The 20,611-nt window shown below is 41.2% G+C and overlaps 1 protein-coding gene across 1 annotated transcript in view; it reads left to right on the top strand.

Moving 5' to 3' along the window:
* The window catches only part of SI (sucrase-isomaltase), a 42,967-nt gene that overhangs the window by 472 nt on the left and 21,884 nt on the right, over positions 1–20,611 (top strand). Inside the window, exons 2-22 of the mRNA XM_062499534.1 lie at positions 918–991; positions 5,141–5,261; positions 5,342–5,451; positions 6,622–6,773; positions 8,061–8,232; positions 9,514–9,613; positions 10,270–10,382; positions 11,372–11,497; positions 11,952–12,083; positions 12,250–12,369; positions 12,985–13,098; positions 13,783–13,867; positions 14,452–14,569; positions 14,932–15,103; positions 15,665–15,781; positions 16,265–16,419; positions 16,723–16,807; positions 17,533–17,589; positions 17,925–18,049; positions 18,409–18,497; positions 19,716–19,765. Coding sequence (XP_062355518.1) covers positions 918–991; positions 5,141–5,261; positions 5,342–5,451; positions 6,622–6,773; positions 8,061–8,232; positions 9,514–9,613; positions 10,270–10,382; positions 11,372–11,497; positions 11,952–12,083; positions 12,250–12,369; positions 12,985–13,098; positions 13,783–13,867; positions 14,452–14,569; positions 14,932–15,103; positions 15,665–15,781; positions 16,265–16,419; positions 16,723–16,807; positions 17,533–17,589; positions 17,925–18,049; positions 18,409–18,497; positions 19,716–19,765 — 2,387 coding nt within the window. The remainder of the gene's footprint in view (positions 1–917; positions 992–5,140; positions 5,262–5,341; positions 5,452–6,621; positions 6,774–8,060; positions 8,233–9,513; positions 9,614–10,269; positions 10,383–11,371; positions 11,498–11,951; positions 12,084–12,249; positions 12,370–12,984; positions 13,099–13,782; positions 13,868–14,451; positions 14,570–14,931; positions 15,104–15,664; positions 15,782–16,264; positions 16,420–16,722; positions 16,808–17,532; positions 17,590–17,924; positions 18,050–18,408; positions 18,498–19,715; positions 19,766–20,611) is intronic.

Raw genomic sequence — 20,611 nt, 5'->3', positions numbered from 1 at the left:
ATCCCACAGTGTTTCTTGCTAATGCACTGATGAATCAGGAAACCCTTGTGTTCCAGGGGTGTGATGCAGAGCTTCACCTGCTTTACTTCCAGCCCCATTTTGTCTGAGTAATTCCATTCACACACAGGGATTGAAGCAAAAAGATTGGAAGTGAAAATAGCAGAAAAATAAAAAATTCTTGCTTATACAAGGCAAAGACCTTGGTGTTTTAGTAAAACTGCCCATGCAGACCAATATCTGCATTTTTTTTTTTCCCTGTTTCTGTCAAGAGCTGGAGTTTCCCTGAGCACAAAGCACAAGTGCAGATGATGCCAAGAGGCAAATCCGGGGGTGTGAGTCCATCTCAGCCCAGGGCACATCCCTGCACTGCACAGTCCTTGTTCCAGGCATAAACAATGTTCTCAAATACAGAAATTAACATTCAGTGTTCCCTTTAATCAGCTAAAGCTGCCCACCTTAAATTCAGTCCCACAAACCTGAAATCTAAAGGAGCATTTTAACGGAGTTTTAAGGTGCTTTTCCTTAATGCTCCAATTCCAGCTCCTGTGGAAAACTTTGGCTCGGGGGAAGGAACACCATGACAGCCCAATTTAAGAAGATACAATCCTTCCAATTTAAATTTTGCACATATTTTCAATGAAGCAGAGCACATTGGCCTGCAGGAGTTGCTGAAAAGTGGACTAATGAAATAAAATTATGCAAACTTCACCTAGACTTTTGAACTTGTAGGTAATTTTGATATCTGAAATAATTGTGTGCCATTTTCCAAAGGTAAAAAATAAATCAGAAAACAATGGTTGATTGTGATTTGAATCCGTGTTGTTATTAGGGAAGCAGGTGCTGAGTTCAGAGGGAATCAAGTTATTCCTGCAGTTTAGAGGTCCTGGTGCTGACCCATTCCTTTATTTCCCTGACAGACTTTTACCCACAATGTCAGAACATACCAGTAGCAGAGAGAATTGACTGCATCCCAGATCAATTAGCAACAAAGGTCTGTAACATTCTGGAAAATATCAGAAAATCGATTTCATCCCATAAAACCTCCTGCTTATTTATAAGAATGTAATTTGTCTCTACTAGATCAGGTATTTCCTTAAGCTGTTTAAATCTGTGATTGCCCCAGTGTTTGCTGGGGAGTTCAACAACATTTCAGCCTGCTGACAGAAGCTCTGATTTCTCTGGTTTGGGGAGAGGTAGCAAAAATTTTTGGTCAGACATCAAGCAGTTAAAAGAGTCACTCTTGGTTTTTAACAACTTTTTCTGAACAGTTTCATTTAGTGTGATGGTAAAAAGTCTGGTTTTTATAGTAATTAAGAAATGATGTGCTTTACTGAGATGTGCAATTTTACAGCGTACAAGATGTGGTCAGGATTTCCTTTCAGACCCAGTTTGGATCTCAGTGTCTTCCTCTCCTGGCTGGGATGACTGAGACAGCAGAGTATGGGGAAGACCTTTGGCTTAAGAATCTCTGAGTTAAAATTCCCAGTGAAAAGCATCATCTCAGGCTGGATGAGGCTTGGAGCAGCCTGGGATGCTGGAAGGTTATGGAAGGAATTACAATGAGAGGAGCTTTGAGATCCCTTCCAATCCAAACCTTTCCATGATTTTATGATGCCCTTTATTTTTCAGTGCTTTCACGTTGAGAACCTTCCTGTAGTAGTTACTCTTGAAAGACTATTTCTATTGTAATTATTGTTTTTCATAATTATTTTTAATTTTCTTGCTTTCTGGTGGATGCCTGGTATCTTTCTTTGATCTGGGGAGGGGCAGCTTGGGAGATTAAAAAACCACCAGTGTGATCTGGGTTACTTTTGTCATTCCCAGAGGTATAAGAATTGTGAACCAGCTGTCTGAACCTCAGGGGAAATTCCCACCTAATTCCGGAGCTGGCTGTTGCTAAAGGCTCTCAGGCCATGGGATTTGTTATGATTTGTAGTTCAATAAAGTCCTGCAGGGGATGGGTTAGGAAAGGTTCAAATCACAGCCTGTTCCTCCACTCTTCAGGTTCCTTCTGTGCCCCAGGAGCAGGCACAGCACTGCAGGAGAAACCATGCTCATCATTTAAATCTGTAATTAGAGCCTTTGAACCACCCCACGGGAAGGGAGGGGAGCAGTGGTGCTCTGGTTGCAGCTGCAAGGCTGCTGGTGGAAGAGAATTAGAAACAATCAAATCCTAGCTCCCAGCAGAAAAGCAGATGCAGATTACAACACTGAGGGTGCCTAATCTGGAATTAGAGGTAAAATAAATGATTCCTGAATGTTAGTGAAGACCAGGCAGCAGATTTGATAGGGTTAGAGAGAAATATCACCTTTACTCCAGGAGGGAAGCCAGAATCCCATGCCAGTGATTCCATTCACTCCTGTGCACATTTTTTCCCTGGAAGTGATTTGGTTGTGTGATATGCTGCACCAATGCAGCAACCTGTAAAACTGCAGGTACCTGCATCGCTCTTCTGCAGTGGTTTGTGTTAATGGTTTTCAGAATTAACAGCAGCTGGGAAAGATGATTTGGCTAAGCTGGTCTGGAAGGTTTAGTATCTGCCTTAATCACTGAAGATGTCCAGGATGGACAATGAGTAGAATTGCAGCAAATAGAAGTAAATAGAAGAAAGAAAATTTAATAAAGAAAAAGGAGAAAAGAAGGAAAAAAGAAGAGGAAGGCAGGAAGAAATGAAGAAAAGGGGAAAGAAGGAAGAAAAGACAAAGAAAGGAAGAAGAAGAAAGAGGAAGGAAGAAATCAATAAAAGAAGAAAATAAGAAAGATAAGATTAAAAAAAAGAAGTCTATTTATTTTCAAGTGGTTGGTGAGGATAAAGATGATGGAAGAAAGAAGATGTTTAGGAACTATTTGCTGCTGTGCAAAACTGCCAGGAGGTCTGATCAGACAAGCAGAACACACCAGTAAAACAAGAGTTCCACTGAGCAGAGCTCATGTAGGCCAGGCTGACACCTCTGAAAGCTCAGGGAAGGGGCAATTGTTGGTTTGGGCTTGGTTTCTGTGCTTCTCTTCCCAAAATACCCTGCTGGTAGAGGCTTGTGTGGATGCACACAGCAGCACATTTTAGTTCAGCACGTGGCCACGCTCTTCCCTGAGCCCTTGGTGCTCAGTTCATGCTGTACCCAGTGTAAACAGCCTCCTCGTATCCAGGCTTATTCCTAATTAAGCTTTGGATGCTGGTATCTATTGTGCTGCTTTTACAGCTCACAGGCTGGCATCACATCTTTATTTATAGCAGATGATTGCTTTTACAACAGGCTCCCCAGTGTCTCTGGTGAACTCTGCTCCTTCCGCCGTGCCAGGCGTAACCAATCCTCAACTCCTGTGTTTACTTCCTTGTGCAGAAAGCTTGATATGCCACAAAAATACAAATCTGCCAGGATAAGGTCCAGCTGGAAAAATATCACTGGACTGTGAAGGGACTGCTGAAAATAGTAGAGAAGTATTCAGGAGAAATAGCTGGGGAAAAGAAAAATGTGCTTAGGAAGTTCAGAATGTGGATGCCTGAACTGCCAGGCTTTAGGAAAATCATTTCAGTTTATTCTGCTTTTTATGGGATGGTCACTGGTCTGGGAAGGTATAAAAAGATGGAAGTAGCAAATCTGTTCATATATGTAGGATATTCCCCTACATGTGAAGGAAATTAAGTAAGGGGCTAGAGCTGTGATCTCTGCAGTCTTGGAGGGCTTGGTGCTTCCTCTCCTTTACTCTGCAACGGTTCATAAATGGGAAATGGGAAATTCTCCTGGTGGGATGTGGGGAGGTGGGAAGTGAACCTGGGCTTTTTGGAGCCTCACAAAGGGCTGTGTGTGTCAAAGGGGGGTGAATTGATCCCTGCATCTCTCCCCCAGCCATTTTTTTTGCCTTGGAACCTGATGGAAATGACAGCGAATATTTTCTGATGGGGTGGACCCATGGCAGAGACAAAAACATTTCGCTGTGTGTTCAATCTGGGAACATTTTGGGTGGTTTTGAGTGATTTCTGTGCTCTGCGAAGCCCCTACCAAATGAATGCCTTGTGACTCCCCCAGCCAGTGGCTTCGTGAGCTCCCTCAGAGCTTCCTTCAGCACCTGCCTCGCTGCTGGGCTGGAACTGCCTTTTCTTTTATTTGTCCAGAGCCTCTGAAAATAATTTGACCTATGCCGGCCAGTTTGGGTTCCCCAAAACAAGGACAGCAGCAATGAAGGTTTTGGGTCATGTCCAGCTATTTCAAGATGCAGAATATTTTAAATGTTTATTACAAACACCAAAAGCATTTCAGCACAATCAGATGAAGGCAGAAAGAGCTTCTGGTAGTGGACAGGTGGAAAGTGAGGATGTGAAGGTGTCTTTTGGAGCTGGATACCTGAGATCACTGGTGGACATCACCCTTTGCCCTCAGTGAGAGCTTCTTTTCCACTGTCCTTTGCCCTAAGTAATGAATGGAGGTTTAAGGAGAGAAAATGGGTGGAAACTTAGTGATTAATTGCTCCAATCTTATCTCCAAACATAAGCCTCACACACAGAGCATGTGAACAAGTTAATCTCTAACAGCAAAGCAAAGGAATTTCAGCTTTTTAGTGAATGTGTGTGTAAAGGTTGGTGCCACTACGCTGAGACAGTGGCTTGAAACAATAGTTGTTTTTTTTTAAAAAAAAAAAAAACAACAAACTCAATTTGAGGTTGGGCAGAAGGAATCTGAATATTTCTGATACTGGAAAATTACATTAAAATTATTATACACAATGTTCAATTATGCATATATAGATGTTTATTAGATGTTAATTCCACAATAAATTTCACACCCTCCCCTGTGTGCAGCTTTTGGTCAGACTCTGCTGTATCTGTCACAGCTCAAATAATTATTTTAAAATGTTTTTTTTTTATTATTATTATTTTTTTATTTTTGCCTGTTGATCTTGTGGACTTAAGAAAGAATGCCTATCCAACAAGTAATTTTACTCCAAATCCATAAAAAATCCTCTTTAGTGCTTTCTGGGCCACAGAGTTCACTTAAGGGAGTTTTTCAAAGAAGTACTTGACCTGAGCGCAGAAATGACCAAGGTTTCTGGTGTTTGGGGTGAGATGTGCACTTGAACTGGTTTAGTGTGGATTTGTTTGTGCCAGCCCAGCTGATGTGTGTCCCTGCTGTCCTTGCTCAGAGCACCTGCTCCCACCGTGGCTGCTGCTGGAGCCCCCAGAGCGACACCAGCGTGCCCTGGTGCTACTTCTCACCCAACCACGGCTACCGAGTGCAGGGCTCCCAGACACCCACCCAGGCAGGTGAGCTCGGGGCTGGACCCCCATTCCCACCCCGTGATGTCCCCTTCATTCCACACAACACCTCCTGCTTGTCTCCCAAGGATTTGAGGCCACGTTGAAGAGGCTGCCATCCCCTTCCCTCTTTGGGAATGACATCCAGACCGTGCTGCTCACGGGGGAGTATCAGACCCAGAACCGCTTCCGATTCAAGGTCAGCCTTTGTCCTCTTGTGCCCCAAGGTCTGTTTTCTCTGTGAGGTGTGGGGATGCCTGCGTGGGAAATGGGTTTGTGGAGAGTTCTCAGGGCCTGACAAAAGGTTCACACATCTGTGTGCAAACCTGGAGATGAGAAATGATGGCTTAGAGATGCCATGGAATTGGACAGATAGTGTTGAGAGAGAAATGGAGCTGGAAAAAATTTCAGAGGATGGCCTTGCAAATAAATAGAATAGATAAATAAATAAATAGATAATAAAAAAATAAATAGATATTTTGGGAGCAACTATAAAAGGTGCATTGTAGCAGAACCCATGAGGGGTGATTTTAGATGGTTGCCTTTAAGGCACCTTACAGCATGATGTGACAAATGCTGAAAGGCCAAGAAACCCTTATAATGTGTTGTAGTTGGGAAAGAGTTGGCTTCTGATTGTGATGGCGTGAATTATAACATCTGAATTGTCTCACCCTTCCTATGAGTCTGAAAATGGAATGAAAGATTTTTGAAACACTACTCAGTTGCCCCATCTCTGGGTCAGAAAAAGGAAAAACCTGAGAGCCTGTGCAGGGAGTGTAGGATTGATACCTCTGGAGCACTCTCATGATTCCCACTAAAGTTCTTTCGTTGTCCTTCTTGCGGTTGCAATGCCTCAGGTTAACAGGCACAGGAGGAATTCTGCATGAAAAATCACTGAGGCCTTTGGAAAGCTCAGCTTTCCTACTATCTACCATTCGTCCTCATCACAGGAAGATCTGGGGGATAAATATATTTATTTATTTTTTGCTTATGGCCCGGTTATATCTCTCAATCATTTTGACAGACAAATCTTTTAGCTTTTCCAATGGTCTGAGTTTTCTGTGGAGAGCTCAAGAGTCTGTGCCATGGATTTGGGGTACCAGTGACTTGTGGGGTTGAGAACCTTCTGTGGGAGACTTTGTCCTGTGGTGGGTTCCTGCTGAGCCATGGAAACACAAAGCTGAATATTCTGAATAAAATGGCTGAAAATGAGTAATTAAACTTGAAAGAGAATAACAATAGAACAGAAGAGGAGACTGGGACAAGGGTGGGAATACTCTGAGTCAGAATTATGGATAATGCTGGAAAATGTCTGTATCAGGGATGACTCTGTAAAGGCCCAACACTTGTATTGTGTAAATTTGTGCAGATCACTGACCCTAAGGCACAAAGGTTCGAGGTCCCTCACGAGCACGTGCAGCCATTCAAGGGCTCGGCAGCCTCCAGCCCCGGCTACAAGGTGGAGCTGAAGCAGAATCCCTTTGGCCTGGTGGTGACCAGAGGAAGCAATGGCAGAGTGCTGTAAGTCGTGGTGGGGCTTCCTCAGTGGCACTGATGTCCCTAAAGCCACACCAGATGTCACCCTGAGGTGTGTCCTCTTGGACGTACACTTGACTTCTTCCCTTTTCTTGACTGGTGGATGTTCCTCGAGGAATAACTTTGGGAGCAAGGTCTGAGATGGGGAGCTCTGTCTGAAAGGTTTCAGGTGTGGCTCTCTGATCATGTTCCCCCAGTGCTGGGGAAATCTTAATATGAGGAATTCCTTTATTATCTGAGGGACACTTTCCCAGTGCCTCAAACCATGTGGGAAAACTCCTGATTGCACCTTTTATCTTCTTTACTACACTCGTGCTGAACCACCAGAACCAGGCTGCCCTTTAGACCTGTGATATCCAAGGGCAGCTGGTCGTGTAAGGCTGTGTGTAAAGTATTTAATGAACTTGAACATTTGAATTCTCCCACCACATTTAGAGTCTAAAAATAAATAAATAATTAAAACCAAAGCCAGCAGCCCACAGGTGTCCGAGAGCCCTCAGAGAGGGGCAGTGCCAGGATGAAGGTGCTCATTAAATCAGCCAGGAATGATCACCTGTCACGGGGCTGGGCCACTTGGATTAGCAAGGCCTGAGCTTCATTAATTAAGCATTGCTTTTGGCTCTTTATTAGTATTGTTTTCTTGCTTGGAATCCTCTGTAATGATTGATTTGCAATTAGAGAGGGCACAGAAGATGGACTCGGCAGTCAGCAGTGCCTGACTGATTAAACAGGTACAGGGAGGGGATGAGACACCTGTGGGGCCACACTGAATTCCATTCTCTGGAATATTGTCTAATTTTCCTTAGGCCTTTGTTTAATTTCATAAAAGTGTTTTCATTTGGGTCTCTAAAGAAAAAGTGAAAGTGATGTTGGACTCCAAGTCTGAGATCTCAAAGGAAGCTGTTGCTACTATGGGATAGGGGAATCCCCTCAGAGATAAATCCCTGATAAATTTATTTGCATAGGATCATAATTTTCCCCAACTCTTAAATAGTCCAACAAAACAGAGACCTCTTTAAAAGGACTGTGTGTTACAGCTCATTGCCAAAATCCTGATTATCCTGATAAAATCATTATTTGCTCCACTTGAGGCCCCAAAAGAGAGCTCTAATTCCCACAATTTGAAGAAAACGGGGAAGATCTGGGTGCAGACCTGACTCTGTCATCCAGCTCCAGCTGAAAGGAGCAGAAACAATTCTTGCAACAACCCTTGGTATAGTTCTTCCTTTTTTTCTCTCTTTTTTTTTTTTTTTTTTGGCACTTTTTCACCAGGTTTGACACGACCATAGGGCCCCTGCAGTACGCTGACCAGTTCCTGCAGCTCTCCATCAAACTGCCCAGCAGCAACATCTACGGCGTGGGGGAGCACGTGCACAAGCAGTACAGGCACGATGTCAACTGGAAAACGTGGCCCATCTTCAGCAGGGACACTGGCCCCTCTGCGGTGAGTTTGGGGTGATTTCCCCTCATTCTCTGCAGTTCTGTGACCCAGAACTGGGGCAGTGAGCACATCTGTGTATCTGCTGAGTTTTCCTTTCCCAGGCACTGCAGGTTGTTACTCTGCAGTACTGATGGACGCTCCCTGATTTTTGTGTTGGTGTGCAGTGGGAAGCCAGTGGATAAACCTTAACCAGATGAGTCTTCAGCTTGTACTGATCTCAGAATAAATAACATGCTGATAAACAACAACGTGCTTTGCTGCGTGCAGGGTTCGGCTCAGGTGGCCCAGGCTGCTTCAGCAACATCCTTGGAGCTCAAATTATGGACAAATTCTCCTTAACAGCGGTTTCCATCCAAGATAAAAGTGTGTCTGTCAGCTGTTACTTGTTTCTAGAGTTTTCTGGTTGTCCCTTTATGAAACAATTTCTGTGACACTCATCTTTTGATAAGATTATTTTCACCATTACCTCAGCTTCATAAAGCAACTCCCTGCTTTGAGAGACACCTGCAATAGGAGATATAAGAACTGAAACCTGAGGGTGAGATGGCTGTATGTAGTTAATCAATAATTTGGAATTTGTACCCATTGAGATCCTTTCTCACTCTTTTCTCTGGTTTGAAGATGGTTCTTAACTGAATGGTTCCACTGAGTGTAGACTCATGAAGATAACATAACATTGAACAGCACCAAGTTAGGCTGATTTCAAATTGCTCAGGTTCTGGTTCTTGTTCATTTGAACTGAATTTGCTTTTTCAGGAGGAAAAGCACAACTATTGTAACAATTGTTAGCATTTCTGAGGGGTTATATTGCTAATAATAACAACAGAAATAAAAAAAGGAATCAGAAAAGAAAATGCAGCAAGGCACTCTCCTGTTTCCGTAGATTAGATATCAAAATTATTGCCTTGTAGGATGAATAGAAATACAGAATAGATGTAAAACCTAATCTATGGTGTAAGGGGATGGAAGCACCTCTCAAGTTCTCCTTGATGAGCACATTTATTCCCCAGAAATAGAGCTGCAATAGCTGCCAGCCTTCCTGGACATCCATCAGATCTGTTCTCTATTTATTGGGTAAATTCTTGTTTTAATGGAAAATAAAGGAAAATGACACCAGGAAAAACGGAACATATAAAACAGGGAAGTGGTTTTAAGGACTTAAACTTCTGCTGTTTGCTCCATTTTGAGATGTTTCAAGTTCAACCTGTGTTATATTTTGAAATATTCCAGAACAGATCCTGTTATTAGATGTTAATCAGCCTGCCTGTTCCCTTTATTTTTTAGGCAATGGATAACTTATATGGAGCCCAAACTTTCTTCCTGTGTTTGGAAGACAACACTGGAGCATCCTTTGGTGTTTTCTTGATGAACAGCAATGCCATGGGTAAGAAACCTTTCTCTGTGGCTCTGAGCAGTGCAGCTGAATTTCTTTTGAGAAGATCTTTTGGATTGCAATAAAAACTGAGCTTAACTTGTTAAATTAGCTTGTTCCTTTTTAAAATCACCCCTAATATCTGAGGGCAGTCATTACCTTGTGTCTAATAATGTTTCAAATGCAGTGAGTAGCTCCCAGTTAACTGGAGAATTTTGATGGAAATCTGAGGGTCAGGAACTTATCCGAAGGCTGTGCAGGTCTGCACTGGAATAAGAGACTAAATTTGCAGAGAACAACACTGGGGAGTAAATGTCCTTTAGTCCCTTCAGATTAGGATATTTATGTTTATGTTTACTGAGCTCTGCAGCTCTTTGGGCTGGGAAGTTGTACTAAAAATTCAGAGAAAAAGGTGGAACCATTGGATTTCTTCTGATTCCCTTCTCTGTAGGCTGTAAAGGAATGGCAATAGGGACACATCAAGAGTTGTCTGATTTTCCCCTTCTTTGCAAGTTCAGTTAATGATCTGGGGTTCCTTAGATATTTTTGTATTTTTTTTTTTTTTTTTTTTGCTTCAGTAAGTTTTCTACTCATCAATTAGAAAATGGCAAAGTTATTTTAGGATTTCCTGTCCTTCAGAACTGTTTTTGTGCACTCTTGTCTGGCAGAGTTTGTGGTGCAGCCTGCTCCAGCAGTGACCTACAGAACCATTGGAGGCATCCTGGATTTCTACATCTTCCTGGGGGACACTCCAGAGCAAGTAGTCCAGGAGTACCTGCAGGTACCTTTACCTACAGGGATTGTGCATTGAACAGATTTTTTTTCCGAAGTGCTGGGGATTTATTTCATAATATTCTTTTTCTTTGGGTGCTGGAGAGGAAACCATGTTCAAGGCCCAAGAGCTCCAAAATTCATTAATCCATAATTTACACCATGGTAATTAAGGCTGGAGATGGTCCCTAGAATAATTTATGTTTCCTTGCTCCTCTCAGATGGACAAATTCCTGTTCATGTGGCAGTATTATGGGATAGAGAGTGTGTTTACAGGATGTGTGGATTTTATGATCACAAGATATCACTGAATGTGTTTTACACTTCTTGACATCTGCCTCGGTTCCAAGGGCACCTTAAAGAATGGGCATTGTCCCAAACTACCAGAATTTATTAAAATAAATAAATCATAGGGAAAAGTATTTTATTTAGGAGTGGATTGCCATTTAGTGTGTGCTATTAGAGTAGATTTGAGAAATGTGGTGATGCCTTCTTGGGGTTATCTGAAAACAGAGGGCAGACAGAGTTAAAGGAATAAAAAGCAGTTCTATTTATTGAATTATTCAGGTACATTTAGGGCAGACAAAGCCCTAAATGGGGGCTACACCCAAAATGGACCACGGGTCACGGGGTTTCACACTTTGATAAGTTTGGTTCATTTGCACACTGGGGTCAATCTCCCAATGACAGCTCCAGGTAATGAAGTCATTTACCCCAGGTTTGCTCCCCCAAGTCACTTTTGTTTCCATCTCTGGGGCCTGAGGCAGTGAGGTGTCCTTGATTGCCAGCCTGGAGAGGAATTGTTGTGTGTGCCCAAAATGGGGGAGCAGCAGTGACACTGTGTGGAGTCTGGAGTTGTGCACCTTTAAAGAACTGCAGGGGTACAGATGGATGGAAACAGAACAGCTAAAATCCTAAGGCATCAGCAGGTGCAGGGAAAGGGGCTGAGGTGTCACAGGGTGTCCAACAGCACTTGGGGCTTTTGTCTTCCCCTCGCAGCTTGTGGGACTGCCAGCCCTGCCCTCCTACTGGAACCTGGGATTCCAGCTCAGCCGCTATGGTTACACCTCCCTGGATGAGGTGAAGGAAATTGTGGAGAGGAACAGAGCCATTGGGCTGCCCTACGTGAGTATGGGCTCTGGGGAGGACACACATCCTGCAACCTGCTCCTTGTCCTGGAGTTTGGAATAGGAAACGTGTGGTGTCAAAGGGTTTTGTGCATTTTGATGTTTGACCCATTATCAGAACATTGCATGGGGGCTGGGTTCACTCCTCTTAGATTTATTAAAACACTTTATTGTAATGTTTTTTTCTTTCATTCTTTCCAACTCTATAAATTTTTCTTCTCTTGAAACTTCTTTTTATTGTCCTATGGAGAGTTATGGAACCATATATTATTCTTAACTGACAGTCAAAGGCAAAGTACAATTAACTTTAAAAACTAGGTTTTAGAGGACATGAACCTGATGTCTTCAGTAGTATAAAAATAATATTAAGCTAATATTTGGGAAGAAAATGGACTAATAAAAATCGTTACCTATCACTTCTCAAGGAAAAGCTGAACTGCCTTTTCTTTCAGGATGCCCAAGTCATTGATATTGATTGTATGGAGCAAAGGAAAGATTTTACTTATGACAAAGAGAAGTTTACAGATCTACCCAAATTTGCAGCTTACTTGCATGAATATGGACAAAAATATATTATCATATTGGTAAGCATTTAATTACTCCATTTTTCCCTTGTGAACACTTTGATTACAGTTATTTATTATTAATCTTTACTTATCCGATGCAATTATTGCATTTACAGCCTGTGATAATGGATGGAATATACTGATGTCTTTTTTTCTTTTTTTTGTTGTTCTCTGATTTCTTTAGGATGCTGCTATTAGCACCCAAAATATGCTTGATGGAAGTCCCTATGGAAGCTACGTCAGGGGATCAGAGAGAAAAGTCTGGGTGAATGAGTCAGATGGGGTAACACCATTGTTTGGGGAGGTAAGCACGGATTTCCACACTGGAATCTGATCTGTTGTCACTGTTATGATTTAATTCAGCTCAGGGGAATTATTCAGCAGTGAGAGCAAAGTCTGTAAGGTCTCTTGTAGACATATGGTAATTCTCAGCCTTTCTTAACTTTTTTTTTTCAATTGTTTATATTAAAAAGGTATTTTCAATTAATTCTACATCAAAATGATTATTTTTTATATTTTAATTTTCTAAAGAAAAATAGAACTAGAATACCAGTTAAAATTACACTTCTTCACATTGACCCTATTTTTTTTTTTTTTACATTAACACTAATTTTATTTTTTTACATTAAAAGGCAGTTTGAAGGCCGAAAGGACATTTCATCAGCCAGCTCCTATTTATGCCAGTAGCAACTGAAGATCCAGATCCCACATTACCCTTTTAATTTATCAACTTAACTTCTCTTGAGAATTTTCTCAGCTCTGTTGTTCCTTGTAGGACTCACGACAAAATCAATTGAAAAATTCGAAGTTCAGAAATTCATATTCTGTGTTCTTCAAGCTCCCATGCAACCTGAGCAGGTCTGTGAACTCTTTAATCTCATTCAAAGTTTCATTAATTGTTTTCTTTTGAATGTTCCAGGTGTGGCCAGGGGAAACTGTGTTCCCAGACTTCACCAAACCTGAGTGCACAGACTGGTGGGTGGACGAGTGCAAATTGTTCCATGATGTGGTGCCCTATGATGGACTGTGGATTGTGAGTAATTCAGGATTTTTATTTTGAAATTTTATTTTGAATTTTTATTTTATTTTTAAATTTTTCTGTTCTTTCTTTTTTTCCCTCTCTTCTTTCTTCCTTTTTTTCCCTCTCTTCTTTCTTCCTTTTTTTCCCTCTCTTCTTTCTTCCTTTTTTTCCCTCTCTTCTTTCTTCCTTTTTTTCCCTCTCTTCTTTCTTCCTTTTTTTCCCTCTCTTCTTTCTTCCTTTTTTTCCCCTCTCTTCTTTCTTCCTTTTTTTCCCCTCTCTTCTTTCTTCCTTTTTTTCCCTCTCTTCTTTCTTCCTTTTTTTCCCTCTCTTCTTTCTTCCTTTTTTTCCCTCTCTTCTTTCTTCCTTTTTTTCCCTCTCTTCTTTCTTCCTTTTTTTCCCTCTCTTCTTTCTTCCTTTTTTTCCCTCTCTTCTTTCTTCCTTTTTTTCCCTCTCTTCTTTCTTCCTTTTTTTCCCTCTCTTCTTTCTTCTTTTTTCCCCTCTCTTCTTTCAGTGTTGGTGATAGCAGATATTAATCACATTGAATTTTTATTGGATTGAAAGGTATTTTTGCAATCAGAAAGGAGATGCTGAAGAATCACTACTATTGATTCCTTAAAGGATGAGAGAGTAGAGTGGAAGACTTTAAGAAAATTGACTTAAGGCTACTTTATTACATCCTGCACCTTTCCTTTCCAGGATATGAATGAAGTGTGCAACTTTGTTCAGGGCTCAAAACGTGGCTGTGCACAGAATAATTTAAACTACCCTCCTTACACTCCCAGTAAGTCCAGCTGCTTTAATCACAAAAATAAAACATCAAAGAAAATGTTAATTGCCTTCAAGAACACAAGGTGATTTTTAGAGCAGTTCTTACAGGTGGAGTTTGGACATTCTTATTGACAGAAAATAATATTTATGTGCTTGTATTTTGTGTGGTTCGGGTGTGGTTTATAGAACTGCCTCTTTTATCTTGTCAAATAATTTCTGGAAATTGCCATTGCCTTAATTATGACTGATAATGTAACGATCTTCTTGCACCGTCAGTAATTTTTCAGCTATTTGCAGAACTAAAATGTTCACAGTTTCTATTAACAGTAGATTTAGGTACCCTTTGCCAGCTCATTGTCAGATGGTGATTCAGGAATTTAGAGCACAGTCCCTTGGATGGGTGCAAAGCTCAGGAGTGGAAATGTCACAGAGCAAAGATGAACCAGACCAAGAGCCAAGAGCAGCATTTTTGGCTTAGGAGTGATTAAAGAATGAAGAGAAAAGAGGGGCTTGGGTACCATAAATGTGCATGAAAGACTGGCAATATTAATAACAAAAACGTACCTTACCAGTGCTATTTGTGTTCATTTCTTCAAGGGATTCTCGACAGACTCATGTATTCCAAGACACTTTGCCTGGATGCACTGCAGGCCTGGGGGAAGCAATATGATGTCCACAATCTTTATGGATATTCCATGACCATATCCAGTAGGAAGTAAGGAACACATCCTGAAATCCTGCAGAAAGGTTTCAGAACAGTGCATAACCTCCATTTTCCAAAGCACCTTGAGACTCCACTGCTAAAGGAACGAGGCTTCTGGAAAATGCTGTGTTAATGTTTGAGCCAGTGTAGCCAAGGCAAAATCCACAGCCTGGAGTCAGTAGGAAAAGCCACAAACTGGTTGTCAGAGCTGTGTGAAGAGATTATTTCAAATGAATATCTTAAACTCTGCTAAAACACCTGCAAAGTGTGTGAATAATCAGTGCAAATCAGTATAAATCTGATTTGTTACCAATTAATTATCAATGTCTGAGCTATCTTTTCCTCTGTGTAATTCCAGTCTTGTTCCTTTCCAGAGCCATAGAGAAGGTGTTTCCAGGAAAAAGAAGCTTCCTCATCTCAAGGTCTACTTTTGCAGGATCAGGAAAGCATGGGGGACACTGGCTGGGGGATAATGCAGCCACGTGGGACCAGCTGAGATGGGCAATCCCTGGAATGCTGGAGTTCAACCTCTTTGGAATTCCTTATGTAGGACACCGGTTCCTGCCATCCTTTCAAAACCGACAACAGATTATCTAACCAAGCACTCTCTAAGTAACCATTTACACTGCACCTCAAAATTAACCCTTTCTAGGAATTGCCTTTGACCACTTCTTTTCAATTACTGATTTTTGATTTAGGCCGTTTATTTTGATTTTGATGGCTGTGGTGACGTGAAAGAGGGTAACAAACTTATTATCTTATATATCCCAATTTACCTCTTATTTTAGTGATTTTTAAACACTAATGAGGCATGTGAAACAATTTTGGGTTTTCTTATAATTTCAGTTTAGAGACATCAACTTAGAAGGGAAATAGACAAAATCCATTTTGTGATTTAAAATTTTCCCATTCTGTGCAGATGATCACCAAACAGGAAGGTAAAATTTGGAAGAAGCGGAATGATGGGCAGTGTTAGTGAGGGGTCAGTTTAATTTTTTGGACAGCATAGCTGGATTTGGGAAAGTTACAAATGTGTTGTGCATTTCGAGGTGCAGAATGCTGTACATCCAATGTGTTCTGATTTTTAACTTATTTTTTTTTCTAAAGGTTGGAGCAGATATTTGTGGTTTCAGTGAAAACACCACAGAAGAACTTTGCAGACGATGGATGCAAGTGGGAGCATTCTACCCATTTTCCAGGAACCACAACGGTGAATATGTCATAGTAAGTTATGCTTTCTGTCCAAAACTGCTTTGTGTTACACAACCGCACTTCCTTCAACATCACATTTAATCCTCACCAACAGTTTGAAAACAGAGCCCTTAAGATGTTTTCATGAAATTGTAGATGGGAGAGGTTGGGTTTCATCAGAGTTAACTGAGAATACATTTATTTGGCAACAGTTTTATGAATGTTGGTTGTCGCTAGCACCAAGGAACACCCAGGTCTATGTGAGCCACCAGGATGACCCCTGGGAGCTCCTTGGCATGAACCTGACTGCCAGGATGAATCCTGGAATAACCCTGATGGACAAGGAGGGATGTGCAAAGAGCACAGAGGGACAGGACACCAAGTCACAGCACCAGACAGGAGAACCCAGCACAGAGCTGCCCCACTGAGCCCCAATCTCTCTGAAACAGCTCTTCACACGTTTGGCAAAGTGTTTTTGAGAACCTGGAAATAGTAACAGCGGGTATTTGTTTGCAGCATCAAGATCCAGCTGCATTTGGAGCTAACTCCTTGCTGGTGAACAGCTCCAAGCATTACCTGAGCATTCGCTACACGTTGCTGCCCTACCTGTACACACTGCTCTACAAAGCTCACACCCACGGGGACACGGTCGTGAGGCCACTGCTGCACGAGTGAGTTTGGGAATTTTATAGCCAATAAGAAAGTCTGACACATTGTGTACGGTCAGGGGACTTTCTAAACCTCTGTCCTGTGGAAATGCACGTTGGGATATCTGTAAGGCGATTTCCCAATCTGTGAAGCCCCATTTTGGTGTCATCAGGAGGTGATGTTTATATGGCATCCTTTAGTTGTGATTGTGGGCAATCAGCACCCTGAAACCTTGGGGTTGCTGCTGATAAAAATCACAAAAGAAAAAAAAAAAACAAACCCACAAACAAACAACAATTTCTGCTCTATCCTTCACATTTGTTCAGGTTCTACTCTGATGAAACAACATGGGACATTGACAGGCAGTTCCTGTGGGGCCCTGGGCTGCTGATTTCCCCTGCTCTTGAGCCGGTAGGTTTGGCTGCTTTGGCATCTCTCTGGTAGCCACGGGCCATGCTGAGTCACCAGTTCCATCTCCTTCATTTCTTGTTTCTAGTGAGAGAGCCCACACCACGTTTTTACCTCTGCTGAAATGGAAAATCTTGCTCCTGTTAAATCTTACTCTTGTTTTCCAGTCTTCTGTGGAGGCAAGGTTATCTGGTCTGATATTCTGCTTTACCTCATCTTCACATCATCTCTGAATTTCCTTTGGAGTCAGCTTCTCTGTGGTACAATAAGAAAACAAAAAGATTGTGGCTTTTTCTGTGGCAGAATCTTGTAAATAACGATTTCTCCTGCCAGCAATGCATTTGCCATGGAGAAATGTAAAACTTCTGTTAAATACAGAAAGGGAAAGGGAGAATCTGAGTGGTGCCATCCCCAAAAGACATGGAAATAAAGAAGATAGAGATACCTGTGGGTACGATCTGGTTCTCTGGGTTTGAGGCATTGTGGCTTTGGGTGGTTTTTCAATGAGCTGCCACTTTGCAGAGCACCAATTCAGTTACTCCCCAGCAGCTCTGCAGAAACTGTGCTTGGATTTCCCTTCCCCCTGTCTGGATGTGATCCTGAACACCAGGAAACAGCAGAGAGCAGAAATATCAATGATTTTCTCACAGTGAACTTCAGCTTTGTTGGAAAATTGAGTTTATCTGATTAAGTTGAAATATGAAGGTTGTTTCTTTATTCACTTTTAGGGTGCGGAGTCCACTCGTGTGTACTTTCCTGATGCAGAGTGGTATGACTATGACACGGTAAGGAAATGCAGGGGATATTATGGGATATCACATCATTTTCTAAATGGGAATGCGATGAAATAGGATTGTCAGCCCTGATTTGGGGACAGAGACTACAAGGAAAGACTTTGGGGTTACTTGGGAGACAAGGGACAAGCACAAGAACTGGCTCAGATTGTGACATTAAATCATAGTGACATGAAGTTATTTCATGTGCCCATTAACCCACAGACATTCACATAACTTAAGCTTTTTTTACAAGGAACAATATGATGAAACTCAGCACTTAAGAAAACACTCCCAGCAGTGGATAATACAAAATTCCTCTCCTCTTTTCAATCCATGTCCATAAGGGCAAACCAACCTCTATTAGGAGAGTGTGGCATGATTTAGAAACTCCAGCAGATAAAATGGGGCTGCACCTGAGAGGAGGATACATTTTCCCTACTCAGCAACCAGGCAACACCACAGTGGCAAGGTAAGATCCCAAATGGAACACTTTTCCCTTTATTTTTTTTCACCCCAGAACGGGTTTGAGGATTTCTAGGTTACAAGCAATAGCTGCCCATTGTATTTAGGATTTTCAGCTTGAAATGTGTGAATAGCTGTGAGCCAAAACTCACTTTCACACCTTCAGTGATGAATTACTTGCATAGAAATTTGTAAATTCGCTGGGTATTTTAATCCATTTGCATGAAGATGAAACCAAGGATTAAACTTAATTAAGGCAATTCTCCAAGGATTGTGACCCTGTGAGGTGTTTCACTCTTACATGAACATGGAAGATGCACCAAGAATGTTCAGGTGTTTGTTGCACACATAAATCTCTTTCCACAGCCGCAAGAATCCAATGGGACTCATAATTGCCCTGGATCTCAACAATGAAGCTTCTGGGGATTTGTTCTGGGATGATGGAGAGTCTACAGGTGAGCAGTCATCAACAGTGAAATAAATATGGTTAGCAAAGATTTAATATGCTCCGATTTCAACGTTCCTGCTGGAGAGAAGATGTAACACACTGCTGCTACTTGCTCATAAATCAAATGGTTTCCATCACTTTTAAGGAGAAATCTGTGACTATTGTTAACGTGAGCTTCAAGTCACAACTTAATTCAACACAGGTAAAGAAAAAAGACACAAGACTCTACTTTAAGGTCAAACCTCTGGTTTTCAGGAGAAATCTTTAGATTGTCAGGAGGTGACAGGGTTTTCCCATGGGATTTAGGCAAACCACTGTCCATCCAGTGAACGTCAATATTGGAAAACTTTGTACGTTGTTCCACACATATAACTCCTTTTCCTTGTGAGCTATGTCAATCATATCTCCCAGGAAAACTCTCAAACCTCTGCTTTTTGGAATTTAGTGAAAACTGGGGATGCTTTTAAGAAATAGAGCAGTGATTCAGCTGATTATTGCTGCCATAAATCCAGCAGGCCTTGGGTGGCTGCTGTGCAGGGGGGGTGACAGCTCCTTGTGCTCCTCTGGCCTAAAATAACAAAGCCATTACTGCCTTCACTGCTGCTGCCAAACAAAGACATAAAACATTTCACCATTTTTATGGCCTGCCCAAAACTTACAGGTTGCAGTTTTACAGGGGAACTGTTGGCAATTTGCTTGTGATGACAGGATTTGTCTTTTTGTATGTGGAAAAAATAAGAAAAGCCAGATTGATCATACTTTATATTTCTTTTTTGTGGTCATGCTTGATTTAGGCTGTTTGTTTTGCTATTTGTTATTTCGTCTCTTATGGTTCCAAAACATTTATCATTATTGCTATCATCATTGCCATTGTTTTTATATGAAGAATCTGTATTTAGGTTAAGGATTAGCTTTGCCCAAAACTTTTCTATTTAAGACAAACTAAGAAGAAATAACAGTAGAATTTTAAAAACAATACGTTTTATAAGAGCTGATTTCAATGAATTTTTGTGGAAAAATCAGTTCTCCTGGGAGACTGGCCAAAGGAAAAAGAGAAGGGGACATTTCAGCTCTTCAAAGAAACATCAGCAAATATTTGAGTTGCTCAGTGCAGTTTTGAATGCAGTCCTGAGAATTAACAGTTTATTGGGCTCTAGCAGTGGCACAGCCCTACTTTAATTTTATTTTCTGCACTCCAAGTATATTTTCTTTCTTTACCTTCTAGGTACAATTGGCAATAAAGCCTACATTTACTATGAGTTTAAAGTTTCCAATGTAAGTATTTCATTTTAAATGATCTTATTTTTATTTCTGATTTTTATCCAGTATCTTTCAAGAGTGTTCTTTTCTCTTTATTCTCCGGTGAGATTTGCTGGAAAAAAAACACTTGCCAAAGCCAAGAGGAATCATGTTCAAAGTACTCTCATTTAACTGGGATGAAAACTGTTGGGTTTTTTCCTCCTAGTTAATACAAATAACTAAATGACTCCTATTTCCTTTCACCTAATAAACTCAGCAGCAATATTTACTGAACAAGGGAACTCTAAAGCATAAGACATTTAAAACTGTTAAAAAGGAGAAGCACAGAGTGTTTGTGATTCTCAGAGTAGTGGCACGGTAAAAAGTATGTATTTTTATACTGTGAAAGTACAGCTGAATGTCTCCAAAGAGTGAGGAAGACCCACACCTTTCCTGAACCCCCAGAAACGACATCAGGGTTAGGTTTTATTGTGTGATTTTAAGCTGAAAGCACCTTTGCAGGGTGACATCAGGGTGGAGTCCTGACAGTGTTTCTATCCAACATTTACAGCAACTGTTACATAACAAGAACTGCAAATAGCAATTATGGTGATATTATTTCTACAGTAATAATAACAATGACAAAAATAACATTAATGTCAGGTAAAGGTATTAATTCCTTTGCCATGATGAAAGAGCATAAGCCAAGGGAGAGCATGCAGAGGAACACGAGTGAAGCACATGAATTGGTAATTTCTTAGATCATAATTAATCAAATAATCATTTGTAGATAAGCTACCCTGGCTGCTGTTGGAATTTGAAACCCCAGTAGCCAAACCATGACTTGACTGTGATGACATTTGAATTAACAATTAACCTCAG

This window comes from Cinclus cinclus, chromosome 10 (genome assembly GCF_963662255.1).
Source record: "Cinclus cinclus chromosome 10, bCinCin1.1, whole genome shotgun sequence".
NCBI lineage: Eukaryota > Metazoa > Chordata > Aves > Passeriformes > Cinclidae > Cinclus > Cinclus cinclus.
The sequence above is the reverse complement of the archived record's forward strand: the minus strand, read 5'-3'. Positions and strand labels throughout refer to the sequence as shown.